Consider the following 21,160-nt stretch of genomic DNA (forward strand, 5'->3'; position numbering starts at 1 on the left):
AGGATGGAAGAGAGGCCAGTCTGAAAAGCTGTTCCGTTGTGGACTTTGCTGTTGTCTGCTAGAATGTTTCTTATGAATGCTTCTCCTTTGGTAGCTCTTCAGACAACATGGGAGTCCTTCGGACCAGCAAGGAATTGTAGATATCCCGTTTGCTTCTTGGAATCAGAAGGAGACATCGCTAAAACCTCTGTAAGCTCTAAAGTTCAGATGATCATCAACAACCTGCAAAGTCAAGAGTCTCCCCTGGGTATGAACAATGAGTATGATGGTATTATGCAGAAGAAACAAAAGGGAGAAAAGGGCTCAAGTAACAAAGTCACATCTAGCACCACGTTACTACACAAGCATCCTCAGTATTCCAAGTGCGGTTGCCCTGCTGATTCAGATGACCCTGAAGTGGAAGAGAATGTGGGGTTTGGGACTCTCTTGCTCGAGTCTGATAGTGATGATTCTGTTGACCGAGGTATAGAGGAAGCCATTCAAGAATACCTAAAAACAAAAAGCAAAAGTGACCACTCATTGCAAAGGAATGCAGAGTGTTCTGAGAGTGTAAGCAGAGACAAAAGGTTTAAGAGAGAATTCTCCCAGAACAAAATGGCTAGCAACCTTCTCCCCATGAAATTTAATGCTGAGATGCTCTCTGAAGAGTACCTGTCTGACCACCTGGGCATCGGGAAAAGGCTGCAGCCGGCTTCCCCGCAGAGCATCAGCAGCGATGACTCTTTTGAACAGAGCATACAAGCTGAAATAGTGCAGTTCTTGAATGAGAAAAAGCAGCAAGAAATTAGTAAGTGTGGAAATGGGGAGGATGAAAAAGATTCCCAAGTAAGACCTGTCCTGAAATGCAGTAAGGAAACAACAAATAAACTGAACTGTGGTGCTATAAAACAAGGCTGCAATGCGCTTCTCTTGAGGCACCATCCCAAGCTACAGAAAACCAGCACGCAGCCCAAATGTTTGCAGTCTAAAATCCAAGAAAAGCCTTGTGATTTCAGCCAAGTGAACCAAGTGTATCTAGAAACAGCCACCGCCAGCCAGCCCCGGTTAGCAGAGCAAAACAAAGAAAGTGGAGCTAATTACTGGGAGCCGAGGGGAGCAGTTATCAATGAGAGCGTGCACACATCTGACTCAAGTAGTGATGATGGCATTGAAGAAGCCATTCAGCTTTATCAGCTGGAGAAAATCAGGAAAGAGGCAGGTCATGCAACAGACTGTGTCCCTTTGCAGGGGGAACAGTTTGATACAAAGGGTATGGCGGACATTTCTGCAAGCCTGACGATCAGCTCAACAAAAAGTGCCTCACCAGAAATCCATAAAAGCCCTATAAGCAACAAGAGAAAAGAAATTAATTTGAAGTCAACAGAATTAGAAAGCACCAGCAATGATTTTAACAAGCTGTTTAAACCACTAAAAAAAGCCAGACATTTTGCACCTCCGGAAAACAAGATCGCTGCTTGTGAGCTCACATTGCAGGCCTCTTGCAGAGCAGACACATCTGCAGAACTCATGTGTGCGGAAGCGATCCTTGATATTTCCAAAACAATCATGCCATCCCAAATGGGAAGTGACAACAAATCACTTGCTGCAGACTCCTTCTTTTCTCCCCAGCTACTGTCATCCTCCCGTTGTGAAAGCGACAGCAGCCTCGTGGACAGCGATGATAGCATAGAGCAAGAGATCCGGGCTTTTTTGGCTCTGAAGGCACAGTCAGAAAACCTTGGAACAAAGCCTCCCAGCCTGTCACACTCAATCCAGATGCCTTTGCCTCAAAAGGATCAAACCAGCCTCACCGGTACCCTTGAGCCTTCTCTTCCCAAAACACTGAAGCTGTCACTGACTCATAAAAGGAGACTTAAAAGGGAAGGCAGAATAGTGAAACAAGGTGCATCAAAACAACCTGAACAGCTGGAGACAGGACTTTTCCAGCCAGGTAACTGTTCAAAAACTCCTGTGCTCCAAGAAGAGTGTGCCCTGAGCGGCCCCACAGAACTCAGTGATGCTCAAAGGCTCAGTGGCAAAGATGCTAAGCAGCAGCAGCAGCTGGTGTCTTCCAGATCATCTGGATCTGATGGCAGATGTGGGACCTTGGACTCTGTAAACCCTTTTATTCAGGTTCAGAGTAGCACAAGAAAGCTTATGAAAAATCCTCAGGAGAAGGACGGTTCGGATGATGAGAGCAGTTCCCTGGATAGTGATGAGGACCTCGACAGTGCGATCAAGGACCTGTTACGGTCTAAAAGAAAATTAAAGAAGAGGTCCAAGGACCAGAAGTCTCAGTGCAAGAAGAGAGTCAGGTTTAGCGAGACAGAAACTCAGCTGCTAGATGAGTTCAGTAGCCTCCAACAAAATGAGTGGAAATGTAAAAACCCAGTGCTACTGAAAAGTTGCCTCTCAAAACCTAGAAAAGCTGCAAAAGAGAATGCAATCAGAAATCCCCCAGACAGCACAGATGCCAAACTTACCAGTGAAAAACCAGAAACCATGAAGAATTTAGAGTTTAACTTAAAGCTTAAAAAAGGATATAAAGCAAAACCGGTTTTGAATCAAAATAACGTGCAGGTAGCTAAAAATAGGAAATCTACTTTCACAGCTGCATCAGACGCTGATGACAGCAGCTCAGTGGACAGTGATGACAGCATCGAACAGGAAATCAGGAAGTTTTTGGCAGAAAAGGCTAAAGACTCTGCAAGCAATTCAGAGGTACAAAAAGATGATGCAACTCTGGACCTATTAAGAGTGACCAAACAAACTGTTAATAAAGGAAAAGCAAAGCAACAGCCAGCTGAAAATGAGATGGACCTCACACAGGGGCAGAGTGAAAAGGCTGAGGTGCCTCAGCAAACGGATGAGTTGAAGAACTCTCAGAGAACAGAAGGGAAAAGCGCAGTTTTACATGGCAGTGGGAAACCTGCTTCCTCTGTAGAGAATGTTGATCTTCATGCTGCTGGTCAGTCAAAAGCTAAACAAGGAGTGGTGAGCGTTAAATGTGCTGCTGGTGCTGAGGTATCTGGGAACACAACAGTTAAAAAAGATGATGTTCCTGGTACAGAGCCCGTGCAGAAAGTGCTTCCACCTAAACCTAGCACAAATGAAGGTTGTAAAGTACGAAAAGTAATTAATGCAAAGTCAAGACCTAAAAGAAAGAATACCTTTCAGCTAAAAATTTCAAGTAAATTTATTGCAGGTCTAAGACACGCTCGGGACAGGAAGAAATCCATGCTTTTGAACAAAAAGCAGAAAGCAGAGCGTTTACTCGCCGGGAACAGTGCATTAGGAACAGAGGTAGCTTCCCAGGATACTGACAACCAAGGGAGAGGAGCCACCTTGGCACAAGGAGAATTTAGTGAGGAGAGTATGACAGCAATAAAAGAATCCAGTTCTTCCCAGAAGCTCAATGTGGAAGTGTCAAGTCCCCACGTAGCAGAAACCTGTGGAAGACTGGAGGCTGCTCCTTTGTATATCAGAGAGGAAGCAAAGGGTTGCAGAAAGGCTGATGCTTTGAGAGAGCAGTTAGATTCCCCCTCAAGCCTCCCTGTGCGGGAACAGTGTGTGGCAGCAGTAAAAATAGACGAGGTTTGCAGAGCATCCAAAGCTGAGAACTCACAGATGTGGATGGAGGAAGGAGATATGCTCAAGGGCAGCTGGGCCGATTCAAATTTGCATCCTCCACACCCTGAGCACAGCGTGGCAGTGGTGAAAGCAGATGAAGTTAGCAGAGACATATCTCAGCAAAGTAGATGTGTGTGCAGTGGGGGAGAGGGTAACCAGCAGGAGAGGAGGCCAGATCCAAGTTTAGGTTGCCCACTGCAGGAATTAAATGTGGCAGCAGCAGCAGTGGATAAAACCAGCAGAGGAGTGTGTACAAATAACAGTGTCCAGATGTGCATTAAAAGAGAAAAAGTTACCTGCCAGCGCAGTGACGGGCAGGAGGAAATTCAGGTTTCCACCTCCAGTGTGGAAGGAGAAATACCTGTCCTGCAGAGCAGGGAAACTGCTTGTGAGGCAGACCGAGGGCAGGATGCTTTAGACACAACCTGTGCAAAATGTACTGTGCAGGGGAGTGCCCAGATCCCCTTCTGAAAAGAAAAGGTTCAAATATGTAAGTACACCTTTTTTTTCCTTTTTTACAGTAACAATCTTTTTAGAAAATAACTATCATTGTAATTACCTTGATAAAACTTGAGACATGGAAGGAAAGACGGGAGATGCTGATATCTGTATATCATATACACACACTAATGTGAAAGATGCTATTTAACAGGGATATCGTGGATAAACAGAGTTTTTGTAGACTTTTGTAAATTATTTAAAGTGCTCTAAGGAAATATTTTTTATAATGATTTTTAGGGTTTGCATTCCTGCAGGATGCTGTAGTTACTGTAGATAAGACTGACTAATCACACTTTAAATTATGAGGCTTCTAAGCGTATATCAAAAGGAAACCTGTTTGCGTGTGGAGTCTGTTTGGCAATCTGTTAAGAGAGCCTAGGAAAACAGAGCAGTTGATGGCAGCACTGTGCTTTTGAAGCAGATTCCCTGACATCTGTTCACATCCAAGCTGCCTTAGGACAATCCTCATAGTGGTTTTGCGCTGGGGTCTTGGTTCTCCCACCCCAAGGACAGCTGGGCAAGTTCAGGAAGCAGAACTCCAGTGATGTTGGCGCAGCTGTAGGTGTGGAGATCCTTCCTGGAAGATTTAAATGCAAATTTGGGTACATAAAGTGGATCGGTCTGTCTGCACATCTTGTGTAAAGCGATCTCGGCAGTTGCTTTTTTTTGAATACCAGAAACCTCTAGCGGATACTTCCAAGCACAATTGTGGTCCGGGAAAAGTGAAGGATCATCTGTTCAGACAACAGGATTTCTGTGCACTTGGCTAGATTCACACACTGCTGAGCCTGCAAGGCTGAAACAATTCCTCGTTGTTCCCAAGTCTAATGTTGATGCCCTGCAGAGATGGCTTTTGATTTCTTGAAGGAACTTTCTTGAATTGAGTGCCCTTACTTTTCTTTTTCAAAAGTGGTTTCTAAAATGTTACATTTCTGTGAACTTTTGTTTTCATTTACAGTTCCCGTGCAATAGAACAAAGCTAAGTTTGCTGTAGGAAATGCCTAATGTAAACGCCAAGGATATTTTCAGCACTGTTCTTTCATACTGGTAGCGCTTTCTCTGCCTCCGTTTCCGGCAACAAGAATAAAGCGATTTTTTACTACTATCTTTTTATTTGTACTAACTTTAAAGGGGATTGAAGTAGCACATTTCTGTCACAAAAAAAGCGCTCCCACACTGGTTTCACCGAATCCAAGAAGTGTGAATTTAAGCTGTTGGCTGATTCTTTTCATTTGCGTGCAGTGAAGTCCTTTGAGTAGTTTATTCTTACATCTTCTCCTGGTGGATTGATCCGATACTCTCTTTATCTGATCTCCTACAGAACTTCCCTCAGCCAAACCACCACTCAGTGTCACTTGGTTTCTCAGTCACTTCTGCAGTTCTGCAGCCTGGCCTTAACGTTCCAAAATGGAGCAAAAGCAGTCAAGAATGGATCCCGTATCGCGTAGTATCCCCTGGTGTGATTGCATTTGCAGAACGTTGGCGTAGAGTAGAACAAGTAACTGTGGCATGTGGAGAAATAACATCCTTTGTGTGTTTATGCTGTTGTGCAGTTACATTTTAAACATGTTTATAGTGGTCACTTCACATTTCTTACTCTCGGGCCACCTTTTTGTAGTCCTGGGGTTGGTTGGTTTGTTTAAGGGATCGGTGTGCTAGATCATCTCATTTTTGTGGTAGGATACCTTGGAAAAGTGTTTTTTTACTTAGCTCACGTGCCTGCAGTCAGTCTGCACGGGGTATGTATATATTTTGGTCTGTCTTGATTCAGTTGCAGGATTTGGGCCTTTTGTTTGGAATAGGTAAATAGGCTGGTATTTTAAAATAGAAGTTTTCAGAGTACCTTGCTTTAAAAGGATTAAACTATGTACTTCATTTTACTAGAGGTGATGGAAGCACTATGTACTGTTTGTATAAAATAAGCTGAATGTTTTTCCTCAAAGTTTTCAGTAAATCAACGTTAAGACTTAAAAGGTGTCTTGTGCCCCTGTCGATGTGTCTGTGTTCTCATCCTACGCGTGGACTGATTCACTTTCAGCTATGATGCAATTCCGATGACCTTGTGCTTTAAATAAAACCTAATTTCAAAGAGCACTTTTTAAACTTGATAAAAGCTGATTTGTATATAGGAAATGGTGTACATTGATAAGTTTATAATGTTTAATAAATGGGGTTCTGACCATGGACCGTGAAACCGGTGTGCTCCTATGGTTTGTGTCATTGTCTCCAGTGAGTGCTATTTTTCTGTTACCATTTTTTCCCTCCTGGCTGTAGTTGGAAGATGTAATTAGGTTGTGCCAGTGGCATTTGGGCGTGAAGGGTGTTTCCCATGAAGACAATTGCAGCGTTTGTGCTGGCTGAAACTGGGAACAGGATCTCGGTTCACCTGCTGCTCTTGCTTCTTGCCTTCTCTTGTCTTCAGCCACCATCTGACACCAACAGCATGTGATTGTCTTGTGGCTGTGAAACAGAATCCAGATCTCTAAAGATGGGGCTCTTTAAGTGGATATTGTTCTCAATAACAGAAAATGAAGAAGGGGATTCTACAATGTACATAGGCATAAATGTGGGTATCTGGGGTGAGGATGATGCTTGTCATTTTAGCAAAGCCCTAACAGCAATTTTCTTTCCTGGTGTTTGTGGTCAAGAAGTGGAATCCTTCCTTGCACTTGCCCCACTCTATGAGCGGCAAAAGGGTTTTCTTGTTTTTGAGGCAGAGTTTAGCCAGTGAGATTTGTGAAAGTACTCAGTGTATCTCTGTGTGGCATCCACTGTGCTACAGCCTCCAGGCTTAGCCCGTGATCCCTTCTTCCCCGCTGCTGAGGACTGGGGGCAGTGAGCCTGGGTGCCCTCGATGGGATGGAAATGGGATGAAGCTGCTTTCTTGCTTACAGGGGACATTGTGACACACAGCACTGGGGTTCTTCTAAGGCAAGGCATCTCTGAGCTGCTCTTCAGGGTGGGAGGGAGGGAACAGTGCTGTTCCAATACCAAAACCAGGCATATTCACTATGAGGGGCACATAAGGTAAACTTCATGTGAAACAGTTCAAAGGAACTGGTTTCAGTTCAAGAATAAAATGAAAAGGGAAAGAATTAAGGCAAAGAAGAGAAGAGGTGGGTGTTTTTAGATGAAGTATGAAAACAGGTGGAAAATATGTGTCAAAAGCCACTAAATTTATATTTTTAAGAGGTGTCTTATCCCTAAATTATTCCACCTCCAGAAATAGCTGTGGATAAAAAATATACATAAAATTGTCACAACTGTTGATATTAATTCAGTGCTCTGTGTTATTTTTCATTTCAGGAGAAGAAAGGGAAGTTATGAGAAGCTCAAGGTATTGTCTAGAGTCTAATAGAAGAATAACACTGAATGCTAGAGGTTACTTATTTAATTCCTTATGTTAAATATTTAAAACCTTAACTTTTCAGGCCTGTTTCTGCTTAGTTGATTTACTTGTTCCAGTGTGTGTGTTTTCAGCAAAAGTGAACTTAGCTGGTTCTTCTGTTTGAGATAACTGAATGCGTTGCAGTGAAAACTGGAATTGTTTGGTAGGTGTGATTGATTGGTAGAGCCAGGGGCATGAGGCTTCTCTGAGGTTTAAATTGTTTCTTGTTCATAAGCAGGCAGACTGCTTTCATTTCAAGATGAGTTTTTAAGCAAAACGTGCTAAGGGTTCCTTTTAGAGCAGTTGCTGTCTAAATGATGCAATTCCACTGGCTGTGTAACTACAGTTGTTGCAATAAAACTAAAGAAAACATTTTCTTTTTGATTAGTTGTCTTACTTAAATAATTCCTTAAAACGTTGTTCTGAGACATAAGAAAGATGAATGTGCTTTCTACAAGAAATCCAAAGGCTTAATGAGTACCTCCAGAAAACACACCATTTGGTTATTCATTAAATAGTACAGAAACAGGTTTAAAATCTTAATTTTTAATTATATGTGGTACTTGAGCCAAGAGTTGGAAGGATCATTAGTGACAGAGAAAAGGTTAAGGCAATATGTAATGTATATTGTTCTAGTATTTATAACTATATACTGCCTATAAATTAAGTAAAAGGGTTCATAAGAGCTATCCAACTGACAAGTAATCACATTAAACCTTTATAAATTGAGACACTATTCCTAATAATACTCAAGCTGTAAATTAGTGATTCTTTTTCCTCTAGATCCAGAGGGGCTGTCTGTGTTTTTCCCAGCAAACTACCAAACTCTGTTTTGATAACACGCATTTGAACTGCTTTTCCCCCTAGGCTATATTTGTGGCCATGTCTGTTTGTGGTCTGTTAAAACCAACTCGGTTTGGGTTGGGGACATTGTTTTTAGAAATGTACTGCTACTTTAACTTCTAGTTTTGTAGTTGTTCATGTCAAGGTCATAGCAAGTCTCACTTTACTGAGCTGAAAGATTTTCTTTTCCTGCGTTCGAGGGAAAAATTCTCATCAAGTCCTGACTTACATGGTTAATAGCATGAAGCATGTATGTTTAATCTGATGATGATGATGCCACATGAATTTTTTTTTGACAGTCTATACAGTTTTACTCTGAGGAGAGATGATAACTGATATTCTCAGCATCACTCAAGCACTGCAGATGCCTTGCAGCATACACCATGTTAATAACATAGAGGGCAATGATCAGCTGCTACTAATTGCACTTTTCCTGCATATAGAATCATGAAATGGTTTGGGTTGGAAAAGACCTTAAAGAAGTCGAGGCTGCCCCATCCCTGGAGGTGTTCAAGGCCAGGTTGGATGGGGCGTGGAGTCCCTGATCCAGTGGAAGGTATCCCTGCCCATGGCAGAGGGTTTGGAATTGGATGGGCTTTGAGGTCCTTTCTAACCCTCTGTGATTCTGTGTGTCTATTCTCAATGAAATAGAATGGTTTGAGGTGGAAGGGACCTTAAAGATCATCTAATTCCAACCCACCTACTATGTAATCCCATTGAGCAGCTACACCATGACTGTGTAGTGGTTCCTGTCATGCTTTCAGGTGAGGCTTAGCAACAGATTCAGGTAAGGTCAATGCTGCTGTTTGCTTGCTTGTGTTCTGGTTTGGTTTTTTTTATTTTTTATTTTTTATTGAGGCTGACAGCAGTAACTGAAGCAGCTTCATGCCGTCACTGTTAGCGGTGCAGATCTAACAGTGCGAAGGGCTGCTTGGGTTGTAGCTGGGGTGGAAGTTGAGGTGATCATGGGCAGTGATGAAGTTGGCTGTGCCGGTGACGCGGCTCTTCTCCAGGGCAGTGTTGAGCCCGTTATCACTATACATGCCACACTGTCCCAGAGTGTTCGAGAACGCATGCGAGGTGATGTGGAAGGAGGTCTGCGAGGGTGAGAAAAGGGGAGGAAGGCAGTTTAAACGCCAACACCAACAGCATCTACCCTGTGCTGAAGCTAAGGGCACTTTTGCTTCAGCTCCTCGGGGGGTTTGTAGCCAGAGATGAGGCAGAGGCCAGCACTTCAAGATGCCCCATCCATACCTACCGGCACCTCGTGCACCGTGGGGGCTTTGCTGCCGTAGGCCTGGTTCGTGGTCCGGTACAGGGGGTGAGGCTGCGGCTGCCTGCAGGGGAGAGCAGGGGTGAGCATGGGGCTGACGAGGGACTCCAGGGGCCAGGTGCTCCATTCACCCACAGCCCAGGGAGCTCTGGGGGCCGAGGGCTCCCCTTGCCCGCAGCCCAAGGGGCTCCAGGAGCTTGGAGTCCACTCATCTGCAGCCCAGGGGGCTCTGTGGGGCAAGGGGCTCAGCTTACCTGGAGCTAGAGGGCTCGAGGTCTGCGCTTACCCACAGCCTGGGGGGCTCCAGGAGCTGGGGGCTCTGCTGGCCTGCAGCTGGGACGCTTGGGGTCTGCACTTGCCTGCAGCTGGGGGACTCCAGGGATCTCTGGGGGACAAGGGCTCCCCTTGCCCGCAGCCTAAGGGGCTCCAGGAGCTGGGAGTCCGCTCATCTGCAGCCCAGGGGGCTCTGTGGGGCAGGGGGCTCAGCTTATCTGCAGGTGTGAGGCTTGGGGTCTGCACTCACCTGCAGCCAGGGGGTTTGGGGCTCTGCTCAGCGCAGCTGGGAGGCTTGGGGTCTGCACTCACCTGCAGCCAGGGGGCTTGGGGCTTTGCTCAGCTGCAGCGTGGGGACTTGGGGTCTGCACTGACCCGCAGCCGGGGGGCTCAGGGGGCCATGGGCTATGCTCGCCTGCAGCTTGGGGGTCTGTGGGGCTGGGGGCTCTGCTCAGCTGCAGCTGGGAGGCGTGGGGTTTGCACTTACCTGCTGCCAGGGGGTTTAGGGTTCTGCTCAGCTGCAGCCGGGGAGCTCGGGGTCTGCACTCACCCACTGCCGGGGGGCTCAGGGGGCCAGGGGCTACCCTCGGCTGCAGCCTGGGGGTCTTTGGGGCTGGGGGCTCCAATTTGCTGCAAGCCCAGGGGCTCCGCGGGGCTGGGCTCACCCGTATCCGCGGAAGCAGCCTGGGTACTGGAAGCGGCCGGGCAGGCGGGGGCTGGTGCGGTACCAGTCGCTGGTGCGGGGGCCGGCGCTGCCCATGGCCGCGGGGACCGCGCGTTGCCCGGACACAGGACGCTACGATCGCTCCCAGCCCGGCCCCCGGGACGCAGGAAGCGGAAAACTCCTCCTGCTCCTCCTCCTCCTCTTCCTCCTCCTCCTCCTGGGCGCCCTAGGGCCGCGGGGGACGAAGGATGGCGGTGCGGCAGCTCCTGCGGGCAGGTGAGCGAGGGATGCGGGACCCCGGAGCGGGTGATGCGAGACCCTGGGAGCTGGGGATGCGAGACCCCGAGAGCGAGGGATGCGAGACCCTGGAGCGGGTGATGCGAGACCCTGGAGCTGGGGATGCGAGACCCTGGAGCTGGGGATGCGAGACCCCGAGAGCGAGGGATGCGAGACCCCGGGAGCCAGGGATGCGAGACCCCGGAGCGGGGGATGCGGGACCCCGGGAGCCAGGGATGCGGGACCCCGGGAGCCAGGGATGCGAGACCCCGGGAGCCAGGGATGCGAGACCCCGGGAGCCAGGGATGCGAGACCCCGGGAGCAGGGGCTGCGAGACCCCGGGAGCTGGGGATGCGAGACCCTGGAACTGGGGATGCGAGACCCCGGAGAAAGGGATGCGAGACCCCAGGAGCCAGGGATGCAAGACCCCGGGAGCGAGGGATGCGAGACCCCAGAATGGGGGATGCAAGACCTGGGAGTGGGGGATGCGAGACCCTGGAGCAGGGGATGCTCTGCTCATCTCATCTCATCTTATCTCATCTCATCTCATTCCACCCGTGCCCTTCCCTTCCCACTCCTCTGACCGCTTTTCTCTGCCCGCAGCAGCCCCGCGGCTCCTCAGCAGCTCTGCAGCTCCTGCCCCGGTGCCCCAGCCCCACGGTGAGTGCTGCTCCCAACCCACCCCTTCCCTAGGGCAAAGGGGGTCCCCGAGCTGGGTCCCTGCACTGCCGGCTCCTGAGGGTTCTGCATCCTCACTGGGATGCCACCCCCGGTGTTGTAGTCCTGAGCAAACTAACGTGAGCCTTTCTGTAGAATGCAGCATCCGTACTAATGCCTGATCTAATCATCTGTTCAATTAATCTAAGCATCTGGGCTGAAGCTGAGAGCACTTTGGCTTCAGCTGCCCATGGGGTTTGTAGCCAGGGATGAGGCAGGGTCCAGCACTTCAAGGTGCATCTAAGTCCTTGTTTTGTGATATTTAAGGAATAAAAATAATGATCGCTGCAGAAAACCTGCCTCTGGCCAGCACTGCAGGAGCCAAAAAAGATGGAAGGTCCAGATAAGCATTATTTCTAACCTTCTGTGGAAACTTCGGAGCGGGGCAGATGCCAACAAAATAGAGTAGAGGGCCTCAGACTCAGTAAGGGAACTTTTCCCAATTTTGGTGACACCAGTGCCCATGGGCATCCCAGGGCCCCTTTCTCCAGTCCTGCCTCATCCCCTGCGAACACAGTCAGAGGGAACAGTGTTTTGTGCTTTTCCTTTCTCCCAGCTGTGGATGACAAGCTGCTGTCCGAGCCTCTCAGCCGCCCTGACTTCTTCAACGTGAAGGAGCTCTTCTCCCTGAAGGATCTCTTTGATGCACGGGTGCACCTGGGGCACAAAAAGGGATGTCGGCATCGGTGAGTGATCGTGCTTCATGGTTAGCACTAGTTGATTTCAGGAGTGTTTCCCTTCACCACATCAGCTTTTGGAGGCTGCTTCATATCTGGAAGTGCCCACACAGACCCACATCTCCATCTGGGCGTGGACACTGCCCTGCAAAAGCACAGAGACCCCACTCGGTATGTCTGCAGAGAGCACCTCCAGGACTTGGGGTGGGAGAAGGTTTCCATGCCACATTCAGAAACCACCTGAACAGAAGGAAAACTTCCTGACTGTGAGGGTGACGGAGCCCTGGAACAGGCTACTCTGGAAGGGTGTGGAGTCTCCTTTTCTGGAGATACTCAAACCCGCTTGGATGCGTTCCTGTGCAACCAGCTGGAGGTCACCCTGCATTGGCAGAGGGGTTGGACTGGATGAGCTCCAGAGAGCCTGTCCAACCCCAACCCTTCTGTGATTCTGTGAAATGCTGCTTGATCCCTGTAGCACCTCATCCCTGCATCTCCTTGTGTCACCCTTCTTCTGTCCCTGCAGGTTCATGGAACCCTACATCTTTGGCTGCCGCCTGGATCAGGACATCATCGACTTGGATCAGACGATGCAGCACCTCCAGCTGGCTCTCAACTTCACCGCCCACGTCGCCTACCGCAAGGGCATCATCCTCTTCGTCAGCCGCAAGCGCCAGTTCTGCCACCTAGTAGAGAGCACGGCGCGGGAGTGCGGGGAGTACGCCCACACCCGCTACTGGCAGGGTGGCCTCCTCACCAACGCCCACATCCAGTTTGGGCCCGGCGTCCGCTTGCCCGACCTCCTCATCTTCCTCAGCAGCCTCAACAATGTCTTTGAATCCCACGTGGCCATCCGGGATGCTGCCAAGATGAACATCCCCACGGTGGGAGTGGTAGACACAAACTGCAACCCCTGCTTGATCACCTACCCCATCCCTGGCAACGATGACAGCCCCACCGCCGTGGAGCTCTACTGCAAGCTCTTCAGGATGGCCATCATCCGCGCCAAGGACAAGAGGAGGCAGATGGAGGCGTTTGACGAGCTGCGGAGCAAAGCGGAGGGCAATTAGAGCCCTAGAGACACCTTGGCCGTGCCCAGCAGCTTGGTGATGGGCGTCCTGCTCTGGTCCTGTGGGTGCTGCAGGACTGACCCTGCTCTCAAAGCACCAGCTTTCAGCAGAGATCTCGTGGCAGTCCCAGCTGTGGTGGGTCTCCAGCTCAATATTAAATTGTCCAGCACCATGCAAGGAGAGACGGAGCCAGGCCTGTCCTCTCTTTGTCCCTGTCACAAGGAGGTGCTTCTGTCCTGTGGCCTGAGCTTGTGATCTTACGAAAAACCACTTGTATCTCATGCCTCTTCTTGATATGACAAATAAAGGGCCCTGTGAATCTTTTTTTCTTTCTTTCCTTGTGAAATGGGAAGGTACAGGGGAGTCTGGCAAACATTTATGGTCACAGGATGGGGAGTGAAGGGTGTTCCCAGCCTGGGGATCCACAGGGCATCGCGGACTGGGAGCAGGAGGGGCACAAGTCTGGCTGGTGCGTGGCAGGCTTGGAGGGTCCCTGCTTTGCCCCAGGGTCCAACTTCCACCATGGGGAATGGGGTGCAGCTAGGAAAAGGGAGACTCCAGCGATGGACTCTCCTTCCCTGGAGAGGTTCAAGAAGAGTAGGAGTAGATGTGGTATTTGGACGTGGTTTAATTGGCACAGTGGGGTTGTGCTGACAGTTGGACTATGCTTAGAGGTCTTTTCAAACCCCAATGATTCCATGACTCTGTGAAATCCATCCGCTAACAGAACTTGTGGGAGGGCGTAGAGCAGTGCTGCAGCATGTGGGGGCAGGACCGGCATGGGGAAGGGTCTGGGTCAGGGCTCTCGGTCTGTACCCCTATCCCTGTGCCTGTTCCTGACTCTGTCTCTATCCCTCTCCCTGTCCATATCCTTATTCCTCTCCTTATCCTTATCCCGCCCCTGTCCTTGTCCTTGTCTTCCCCTTTCCCTGATCCTATTTCTTATCCCTCTCCTCTCTGTCCCTATCTTTATCCTTATCCCTCTCCCTCTCCCCCTCCTTGTCCCTCTCCTTCTCCTCCCTGTCCTTGTCCATCTCCCTCTCCTTCTCCCCTCTCCCTGTCCCAATCCTTGTCTCTTTCTCCTCCCCGTCCCTATCCTTAACTTAATCTTTATCCTTCTCCTTCTCCCTATCCTTATCTCTCTCCCAATCCCTGTCCTTATCCTTGTTCCCCTCCCCTCACCCTGTCCCTCTCCGTCTCCTCCCTGTCCCTATCCTTGTCCCTCTCCTTCTCCATCCTGTCCCTATCCTTGTCCTTCTCCTCCCTGTCCCTATCCTCGTCCCTCTCCTTCTCCTCCCTGTCCCTATCCTTGTCCCTCTCCTTCTCCTCCCTATCCCTATCCCTATCCCTATCCCTATCCCTATCCCTATCCCTATCCCTATCCCTATCCCTATCCCTATCCCTACCCTTCTCCCCTGTCCCTCGCCCTCCGTGCCGCCAGGGGGCTCCCTCTGAGGCGCCGCCGCTCTGCGCTCCCCGCGGCACTTCCGGTCGCCGCTATATATAAGCGGGAGGCGGGGGCCACGCGGTCTTTTCGGCGGCGGCGTCTCCTCCGTGCTGCTCTCGCCGCTCTCCCCGGTGCCGCTCGGGTCTGGCCCGGGGCCTCCTCCCGGCCGTGCTGGGGCCGGGGGGCGCGGGGCTGCGCCACGATGGTACCCTCCGTGCAGGGGAGAGCAGGAGGATGAGGATGAAGAAGATGAAGGTGGGATTGGAGGCGCGAGTGGGTCTAACCGGGAGGGCTGGGATGGGGCTCTGGGTCGGTGCAGGATGAGGGGAACGGTTTTCGGCTGAAAGAGGGGAGGTTGAGGGGAGGTCTTAAGAAAAATGTTTTCCTGTGAGGGTGGGGTGGCCCTGGCCCAGGCTGCCCCATCCCTGGAGGGGTTCAAGCGCAGGCTGGATGGGGCTTGGAGCCCCTGATGCCGTGGGAGGTGTCCCTGCCCAGGGCAGGGGGAGGGACTGGATGGGCTTTGAGGATCACAGAATCACTAGATTGGAAAAGACCTCCGGGATCATCGAATCCAACCATTCGTATCAACCACTAAATCATGTCCCTGAGCACTTCATCCACCTGTCTTTTCAATACCTCCAGGGACAGCGACTCAACCACCTCCCTGAGCAGCTGTTCCTTAGTGCCCAATGACCCTTTTGGTGAAATATTTTTTTCTGATGTCCAGCCTGAACCTTCCAACTCAAACCGCACTATGATTCTGTGATAGTGTATCGAGGTGAAGGTAAATGAGGCAAAGGTCTGTGCTTCTAGTGAATCATAGGATGGTTTGAGTTGGAAGGGGCCTTAAAGATCATCCACTTCCAACCCCCCTGCCACAAGCAGGGACGTGTCCCACTAGGTTGGGCTGCCCAAGGCCCCATCCAACCTTTTCGGGCTTTAGAAAATTGCTTTTAAAGATTTGAGTAACTACAGTGGATGTGTTAAATTATTACATTTTCTTTTAATGCTTTAATTTTTTGGGTTCGTTTTACGTGGTGTGCAGTCAACTGAATGCTCACTTGTTACTAACTGCATTCTTCTCCCTTTCTTTTAGTCTTTATTTAGCCTGGCAGAAGACAAAGGGTGAACTGAAAAAGACCACATGACTTGAAAAATCAAGGGTAAGTGGTGCTTAACACAAAAGCTGTCAGTAAGCCTTGGCCCTTTCTCTAACTCTCAGTGCGTTTATTATCTTATGTGTGCACCAGATACCTCTGTGAGACTGCTGAGTAGGAGATATAATCATGTTCTTGCAAATACTTGTAGCTATCACCTTTTTCAGTCTTTGTGGGACTTTTTAACCTGCCACAGGCGTTGCAAAGGTGGCTGCTGTGACATCTTTGTGTCATTAGGTGGCAGAGAGAGACAGGCTATATTCTACGCTCGTTTGTTCTGAAACCCATGAGCACTCAGAGTGATTGATAGCCTGACATTTATAAATAGGCTGGTTAACAGGAGAGTTGCAAGAAACTCAACTTTCCTTTAAATTTTAAATCTCTAATGTGAGATCTGTATGTAATAGAACGGAAAGTAGTTGTTTCACCTTTAGTGGATATGCAGCAGAAAGGCTGTGCATGGCTTTCTGATGATTTAGCCTTTAAGATAATAGAATCCTGTCAGTATGTAGACTGATATGATTGCAGCGTGAGTGGAATGGAGCTGTTTGAAGCACATGGCAAGCTAGTGACATCTCTGGAAGCATGTGTTGGGACTCCTGTGCTGGCATCCCCAACCCTACTCGTATCTGGAAGTAAAAATATGCCTGTGCTGTGCATTTATTTCCTTAGCTTTCCTCTCTTACTTAGCCTTTGAAATTCCTGTTCCGTGAAACATTAACTGTACAACCAGGCTTTGAAGAGTGTCTAAATATATTAATGCCTATCTATTTCCACTTGTTTCTCAGTGAAAGCTTTGCGATGCAGCAGCCCCAGGAGATCTCAAAAGACCTGAGGTGAGCAGCGTTGATGCAAGTTCCCTGTTGAGTAGCTCCATGCCCCATCTCGTGTTGCAGATGTGGCTGCAGTGCCATGTTTGTGTCATTCGGTGGCAGAGAGGAAAAGGCTGTTTCTTTGCTAGTGCTCTGAAACCTGTGGGCACTCGGGAATGATGAGCAACCTGACAATTATTTATTGCATTTCCTGTTTGTTTCTTTAATATGTTAATCTTGGACCTTGAAGGATGGAGAGCTGTGGGGGGACAGAGAACAGAAGCAAGCCCTGTCTGTCCTTCAGTGCGACAGCCATTCTCTTAATGAATACCTCGTTTACGTGACAGATAAAAGACATGATAGGCTGTTGTGCTGTCATGTTCTATATCTCTGAAGTAAAACTTCTGTTTTGTGAACATGCTAACTATGTTAAAAGCTACTTTGGGTTTCTTGCATGTCATATCTTTTATTGTTCCAGAAGAATGGCAGTCTCCAGTATTTATTCTAAAAGCCCTGAGTCCTTGAAGATTTTGCCATCCTGATGCATTAATATTGTCAGGGGCAGACACGAAGGGGCTTCCTGTGCCTGAAACTGGCAACTGCTGAGAGATTACTAGCTTGACATTGTTTCCCTGTATACCTTTTTCTCCAGAGACTCATCAGAAGGTGGAGCAAATTTCCTTTGAAAAGCAGTTAAAATGATGCCAGTTTTAATGGCAGCAGGGAAGGTCCTTTCCTTTTTTTTTTTTTTACTAGGACAAATAGAAGTGACAGCTCTACTACTGAATTCTATTTTTGTCTTCAGCAGCCCTTTATGGCCTGGAAGGCATCCTTGCTCACCACCTGTTCTGCCTCTGAAAGGGCATCTCTTGAGTTTTGCAGGGTTCAGCGTTGTGTAGATACGAAGAATTGTACCTGGGAGTGGAGGAGATGGGGGAAATGGGCTTCTAAGTTTGTTGTTTCCAAAGAAATGGTTGGAAAGGGGGGAGAAAAACAACTAAGCAAACCACCCCATCCCTAAGAAAACTCAAACTGAAGATATTTTTCCTTCTTACAGTTTCTTTTGAGAACAGAACTGAGTTCTGGAACCTGCTTCACGTTCTAAAGGTAGGTGTTGGGTCATTCTGTGGGTTGGTGCATCTTGTTCTGATTTCTTGTGAGACACCGACTGATGAACACTTTCATTTCATTTTCTCAAGCTGCCTTGTTCTGCTGCAAAGGGTGTCCTTTTCAGGGCAGCTCTCAGCCAGAACAAAACACTTCTAGTGAGAACCTATACTTTCTTAGAGTGCCTGAGAATATCCAAACAGGCTCTCATCCCACTGCAGTCTGGTGCAAAGCACTACTGTAAAAATGTCACAGGTGTGCAAGGTAATGAAATTGTGTCAAAAAAATTGATTTCAGTAATCCAAGCAAAAAAGTAATGCTTAAACATGAGGTTTTTTAAGTCCTTGTGGTAAGTGCAGCAGTGGAATGCTTTGCCCTGTTTCCCAAGAGAAGATGGAGCTTGGTTGAGCATCATGTTCTAGCTGGTAACACATCAGACAAAAAAGCAAAAATATAATTGAGCACAGTGTGACTTTTTAGTTGGTTTCTGCTGTGTTTATATGCCAGCATGATGTCAAAGGAGCTTGATCTCCAAGGCAGTGAGCTTCTGGGGTACTGATATACCCCAATAACTGTGCATCACTGCCCTTTCTTGGGTGATGTGTACGTAAGTCTCTGCTATCCTGGTACTATAAAGCAAGTGGCAAGAGAAGCTGTGGACAGCATTGTGAAACTCTTGAGAGGCTTTGCAGTGATGGATAGCTTGACAAAATCTGGTAGTGCTAAATGGTGGGAAATGTCCTCATTAAACAGGCATTACGAGGGCCAAAGGTTCCATTAACCAAGCAGGCAGCTGCTGGCTGCAAAATGAGCCACTTAATTGGGAAAAGTCACTGCCTACCAGCGGTGGCTTTAGAAAAGAATGCTAATAAGGTTGTTGGGGATATGGTTATGCAGAGAGCCATGCCTAAAATGTGACTCTAAATTTTCCTGACTTCTTTTAACGCTGAATTACATACTTGAGTTTTTTCAGCAGACTTAGCTCACATCAAGGGTCCTGTACAGGCAGCGAGTGCTTAATGAGTCTCTTTAGAACTTTAGTGTGTGAGGCACAGGATAGCCATTAAAATTTTCCTAATAGCATTTGTTGCTATTTGCTTCCCAAGTCCAAGCAGAGTCCCAGGCTATGGATATTGCTTTGCTGAAAGACTTGCCCATGGAGAAGAGGAGTATTTTGTATTAAAGTGGCTTTGTGAGAAATGAAGAATCTTGCTGCACATTAACTTAGCTCTTTCTGACCAAGTGGCAATGAACCTCTCCTAAATTAGTCTAATTAGTGCCACCTGCATTCCATCACTGCCCTAGATCCTGATCCACACACGTTTGCAGGCTTCCACTGACTGCAATGAATACGGCCTGTGTAAGTTTGGGTGTTCCTGTGATTCTGGACTGGAGTAAATCACTTTTGTGAAGTTTCACTGTGAATCATGACAACTGAGCCCAGCTGAAGACATCCCTAAAATTTGGGTTCATTTAATGAAGCTTTATTTCCTCCAGGATGTGAAACCTGATGTAATTCAGCGATGAACTGAAAATGTTGCCTCGGAAATGAAAAGCAGTTCTGCCCTTACGGGCTGCAGTGCCTTAGTTCGGATACTGTACTGAACAGCAGGAGTTGGGATGGTATGGATTTAATTAGCTACTTAGCATTGACATTACTGCTAACCTGTGCTGGCTGTATTTAAAGCTGTCTTAACAGCCTGTGCTTCTTTTTGTTTGCAGATCATGCCTTGAGCTTTACAATTTCTGGCAAACGTGGCTACAGAAATGGTTGGTGGCATCTGGATTTGAAGATGTGTAGATTCTTAAGGCTCCTATCTTTTTTCATATGTAGGTTTGAGCACGCTACAGCCTTTAAACCTTCTGGTTCTGAATGTTTGCTGCAACCTGTGTTGCTCAGGTTAAAATTACAACTGTTCTTCCCCCAGAGTCTTTTGCTGTACTCTGTTGGGTAGCTGTAAGAGTTGTGACCTAGCCCTTCTCCCAGTCGTCCTGGCTCATGCGCTGTTTTCACAGCCAGGTTCTAAAGCGCTGCTGTTCCAGTCTGTTTTCTCTACATGGTTATGGATTTTAAAAAAAACCAACCTAAATAAAGATGCCACCCACAAGAAGTCTGAAATTATTGTGCTGGTGTATTTGTAGTACCCCAAGTGATGTTAACATGTTTAACTGTTCTAGTATTTAAGACTCTTATTTATGGGTATGGGAACTGGGACGGTGTTCTAATCTAAAAAATAAAAGGTGGGAGTCTTGCTTGGAGAAGGGAGCAGTGGAGATTTAGAGTGGTGGGAATGCCACGTTCTGGACAGAATTTACTCATGGATTACAAACACAGGAGTGAAAAATTACTTTCCTGAAAACCTGAGGAGAGGATTTGGTGTGATCATTAGGTTCCTTTTTCTAATAGCAGCAGCAGATTAATTTGTTGGTGGAGCTGGTTGCCATGGGAATGCAGGACGATAGACGACGAGCTGGGGTGGCTGCATGGAGCCTCACTGCTGAATTCCAGTGCTTGCCTCTGCCCTCCTGCGCGTGTTCCCACCCGAGGTGAGGCCAGGGCCACCTCTGCAGTGTTGGGACTGAACTAAGGGTGACTCCAAGCAGCTGAGGAACTCCCCACTCTTCAAACACAAATGCTTAACCTTACCACTGATGAATTATGTTGCAAAGCCAACTCCTGCGGGAAGTGAGCTATGCTGGCTCTGTGCTAGATTTAGAGCAGTGTTGACACTGAAACACTCCCTCCATAAATAATACTGAGAGGTAATGATGATCCTATAGAACTAATAGAAGGAAATACTGGTATCTCTCCTCCAAAGGGCTCATAAATTTGTAGCCATGACACCAGCGATTGCCTTCCCAGGCTCTGTACGCTGTCAGATGGGGTTTTGTCTCGGGGATTGTACTTCAGATACACGCTCCACTTCACTAAGCAATCATTGGCAAGAGTGCTGGCATACGGTTGATCAGCAGGAATAGGCTGGGCTGGGTGGTTTACACAAACTCTTCCTCTCTATCTGCCTTAAGAGGTTGCTATAATTGTGCATTTAAAGGAAACAGACTGTAGTTAAGAGATGTATGTGGTAGTATTTACACAGCCTAATAAATGTCACTGAACTTGCTGAAAGCTTGCCTGGAAATTCATTTTAATAATGGGAGAAGCACTGGATTATTCTGGTATTAATCTTCAACCTCTGCAGTGCAAGTCCAGCTTACTTTCAGGAGAATTAAACCAAAGGTTGGCTTATCCCTGCTCTGAGTGTTGTGGGAAGTAACACATGGAGTGTGTACAGTAACCAGTCGTGGTTATTCATGTTGTAGCCCTTCTCTATTAAGCTGTTCTTGGCCT

General features: G+C 47.9%; 3 protein-coding genes, 1 long non-coding RNA gene and 2 other non-coding genes across 7 annotated transcripts in view; 5 read left to right on the forward strand and 1 right to left on the reverse strand.

Moving 5' to 3' along the window:
• PIERCE1 (piercer of microtubule wall 1) overlaps nucleotides 1–10,729 on the reverse strand; it is a 378,509-nt gene extending 367,780 nt beyond the window's left edge. Inside the window, exons 1-3 of the mRNA XM_069873690.1 lie at nucleotides 10,553–10,729; nucleotides 9,600–9,678; nucleotides 8,447–9,438 (exon numbers count right to left, since the gene is read on the reverse strand). Of these exons, the coding sequence (XP_069729791.1) occupies nucleotides 9,253–9,438; nucleotides 9,600–9,678; nucleotides 10,553–10,647 (360 nt within the window). The 5' untranslated portion in view covers nucleotides 10,648–10,729 and the 3' untranslated portion in view covers nucleotides 8,447–9,252. The remainder of the gene's footprint in view (nucleotides 1–8,446; nucleotides 9,439–9,599; nucleotides 9,679–10,552) is intronic.
• On the forward strand, nucleotides 3–6,370 carry PPP1R26 (protein phosphatase 1 regulatory subunit 26). The gene has a single exon (XM_069873691.1). It carries the CDS (start codon nucleotides 64–66, stop codon nucleotides 4,078–4,080), a length of 4,017 nt encoding a protein of 1,338 aa, XP_069729792.1. The 5' UTR covers nucleotides 3–63; the 3' UTR covers nucleotides 4,081–6,370.
• A 6-nt stretch (nucleotides 10,730–10,735) lies between the features above and the next one.
• On the forward strand, nucleotides 10,736–13,612 carry MRPS2 (mitochondrial ribosomal protein S2). 2 transcript variants are annotated; one of them, XM_069873686.1, is made up of 4 exons: nucleotides 10,736–10,827; nucleotides 11,431–11,487; nucleotides 12,101–12,230; nucleotides 12,745–13,612. In XM_069873686.1, the coding sequence occupies exons 1-4, from the start codon at nucleotides 10,800–10,802 to the stop codon at nucleotides 13,286–13,288; spliced, it is 759 nt and encodes a 252-aa protein (XP_069729787.1). In that variant the 5' UTR covers nucleotides 10,736–10,799; the 3' UTR covers nucleotides 13,289–13,612. The 2 variants fall into 2 exon arrangements, with proteins under 2 accessions (XP_069729787.1, XP_069729789.1); XM_069873688.1 differs by having other exon boundaries at nucleotides 10,746–10,827; nucleotides 11,434–11,487.
• Nucleotides 13,613–14,809: 1,197 nt separating this feature from the next.
• LOC138729263 (uncharacterized) lies at nucleotides 14,810–20,938 on the forward strand. The gene is made up of 5 exons (XR_011338863.1): nucleotides 14,810–14,990; nucleotides 15,832–15,898; nucleotides 16,681–16,728; nucleotides 17,762–17,811; nucleotides 19,534–20,938. It is a non-coding gene; the product is annotated as an uncharacterized lncRNA (long non-coding RNA).
• On the forward strand, nucleotides 16,079–16,211 carry LOC138729454 (small nucleolar RNA SNORA17). Its single transcript, XR_011338891.1, has one exon. It is a non-coding gene; the product is annotated as a small nucleolar RNA SNORA17 (small nucleolar RNA).
• Nucleotides 16,767–16,900, forward strand: LOC138729455 (small nucleolar RNA SNORA17). The gene has a single exon (XR_011338892.1). It is a non-coding gene; the product is annotated as a small nucleolar RNA SNORA17 (small nucleolar RNA).
• Nucleotides 20,939–21,160: the final 222 nt, after the last annotated feature.

Source organism: Phaenicophaeus curvirostris, chromosome 20, assembly GCF_032191515.1.
Source record: "Phaenicophaeus curvirostris isolate KB17595 chromosome 20, BPBGC_Pcur_1.0, whole genome shotgun sequence".
Lineage (NCBI taxonomy): Eukaryota > Metazoa > Chordata > Aves > Cuculiformes > Cuculidae > Phaenicophaeus > Phaenicophaeus curvirostris.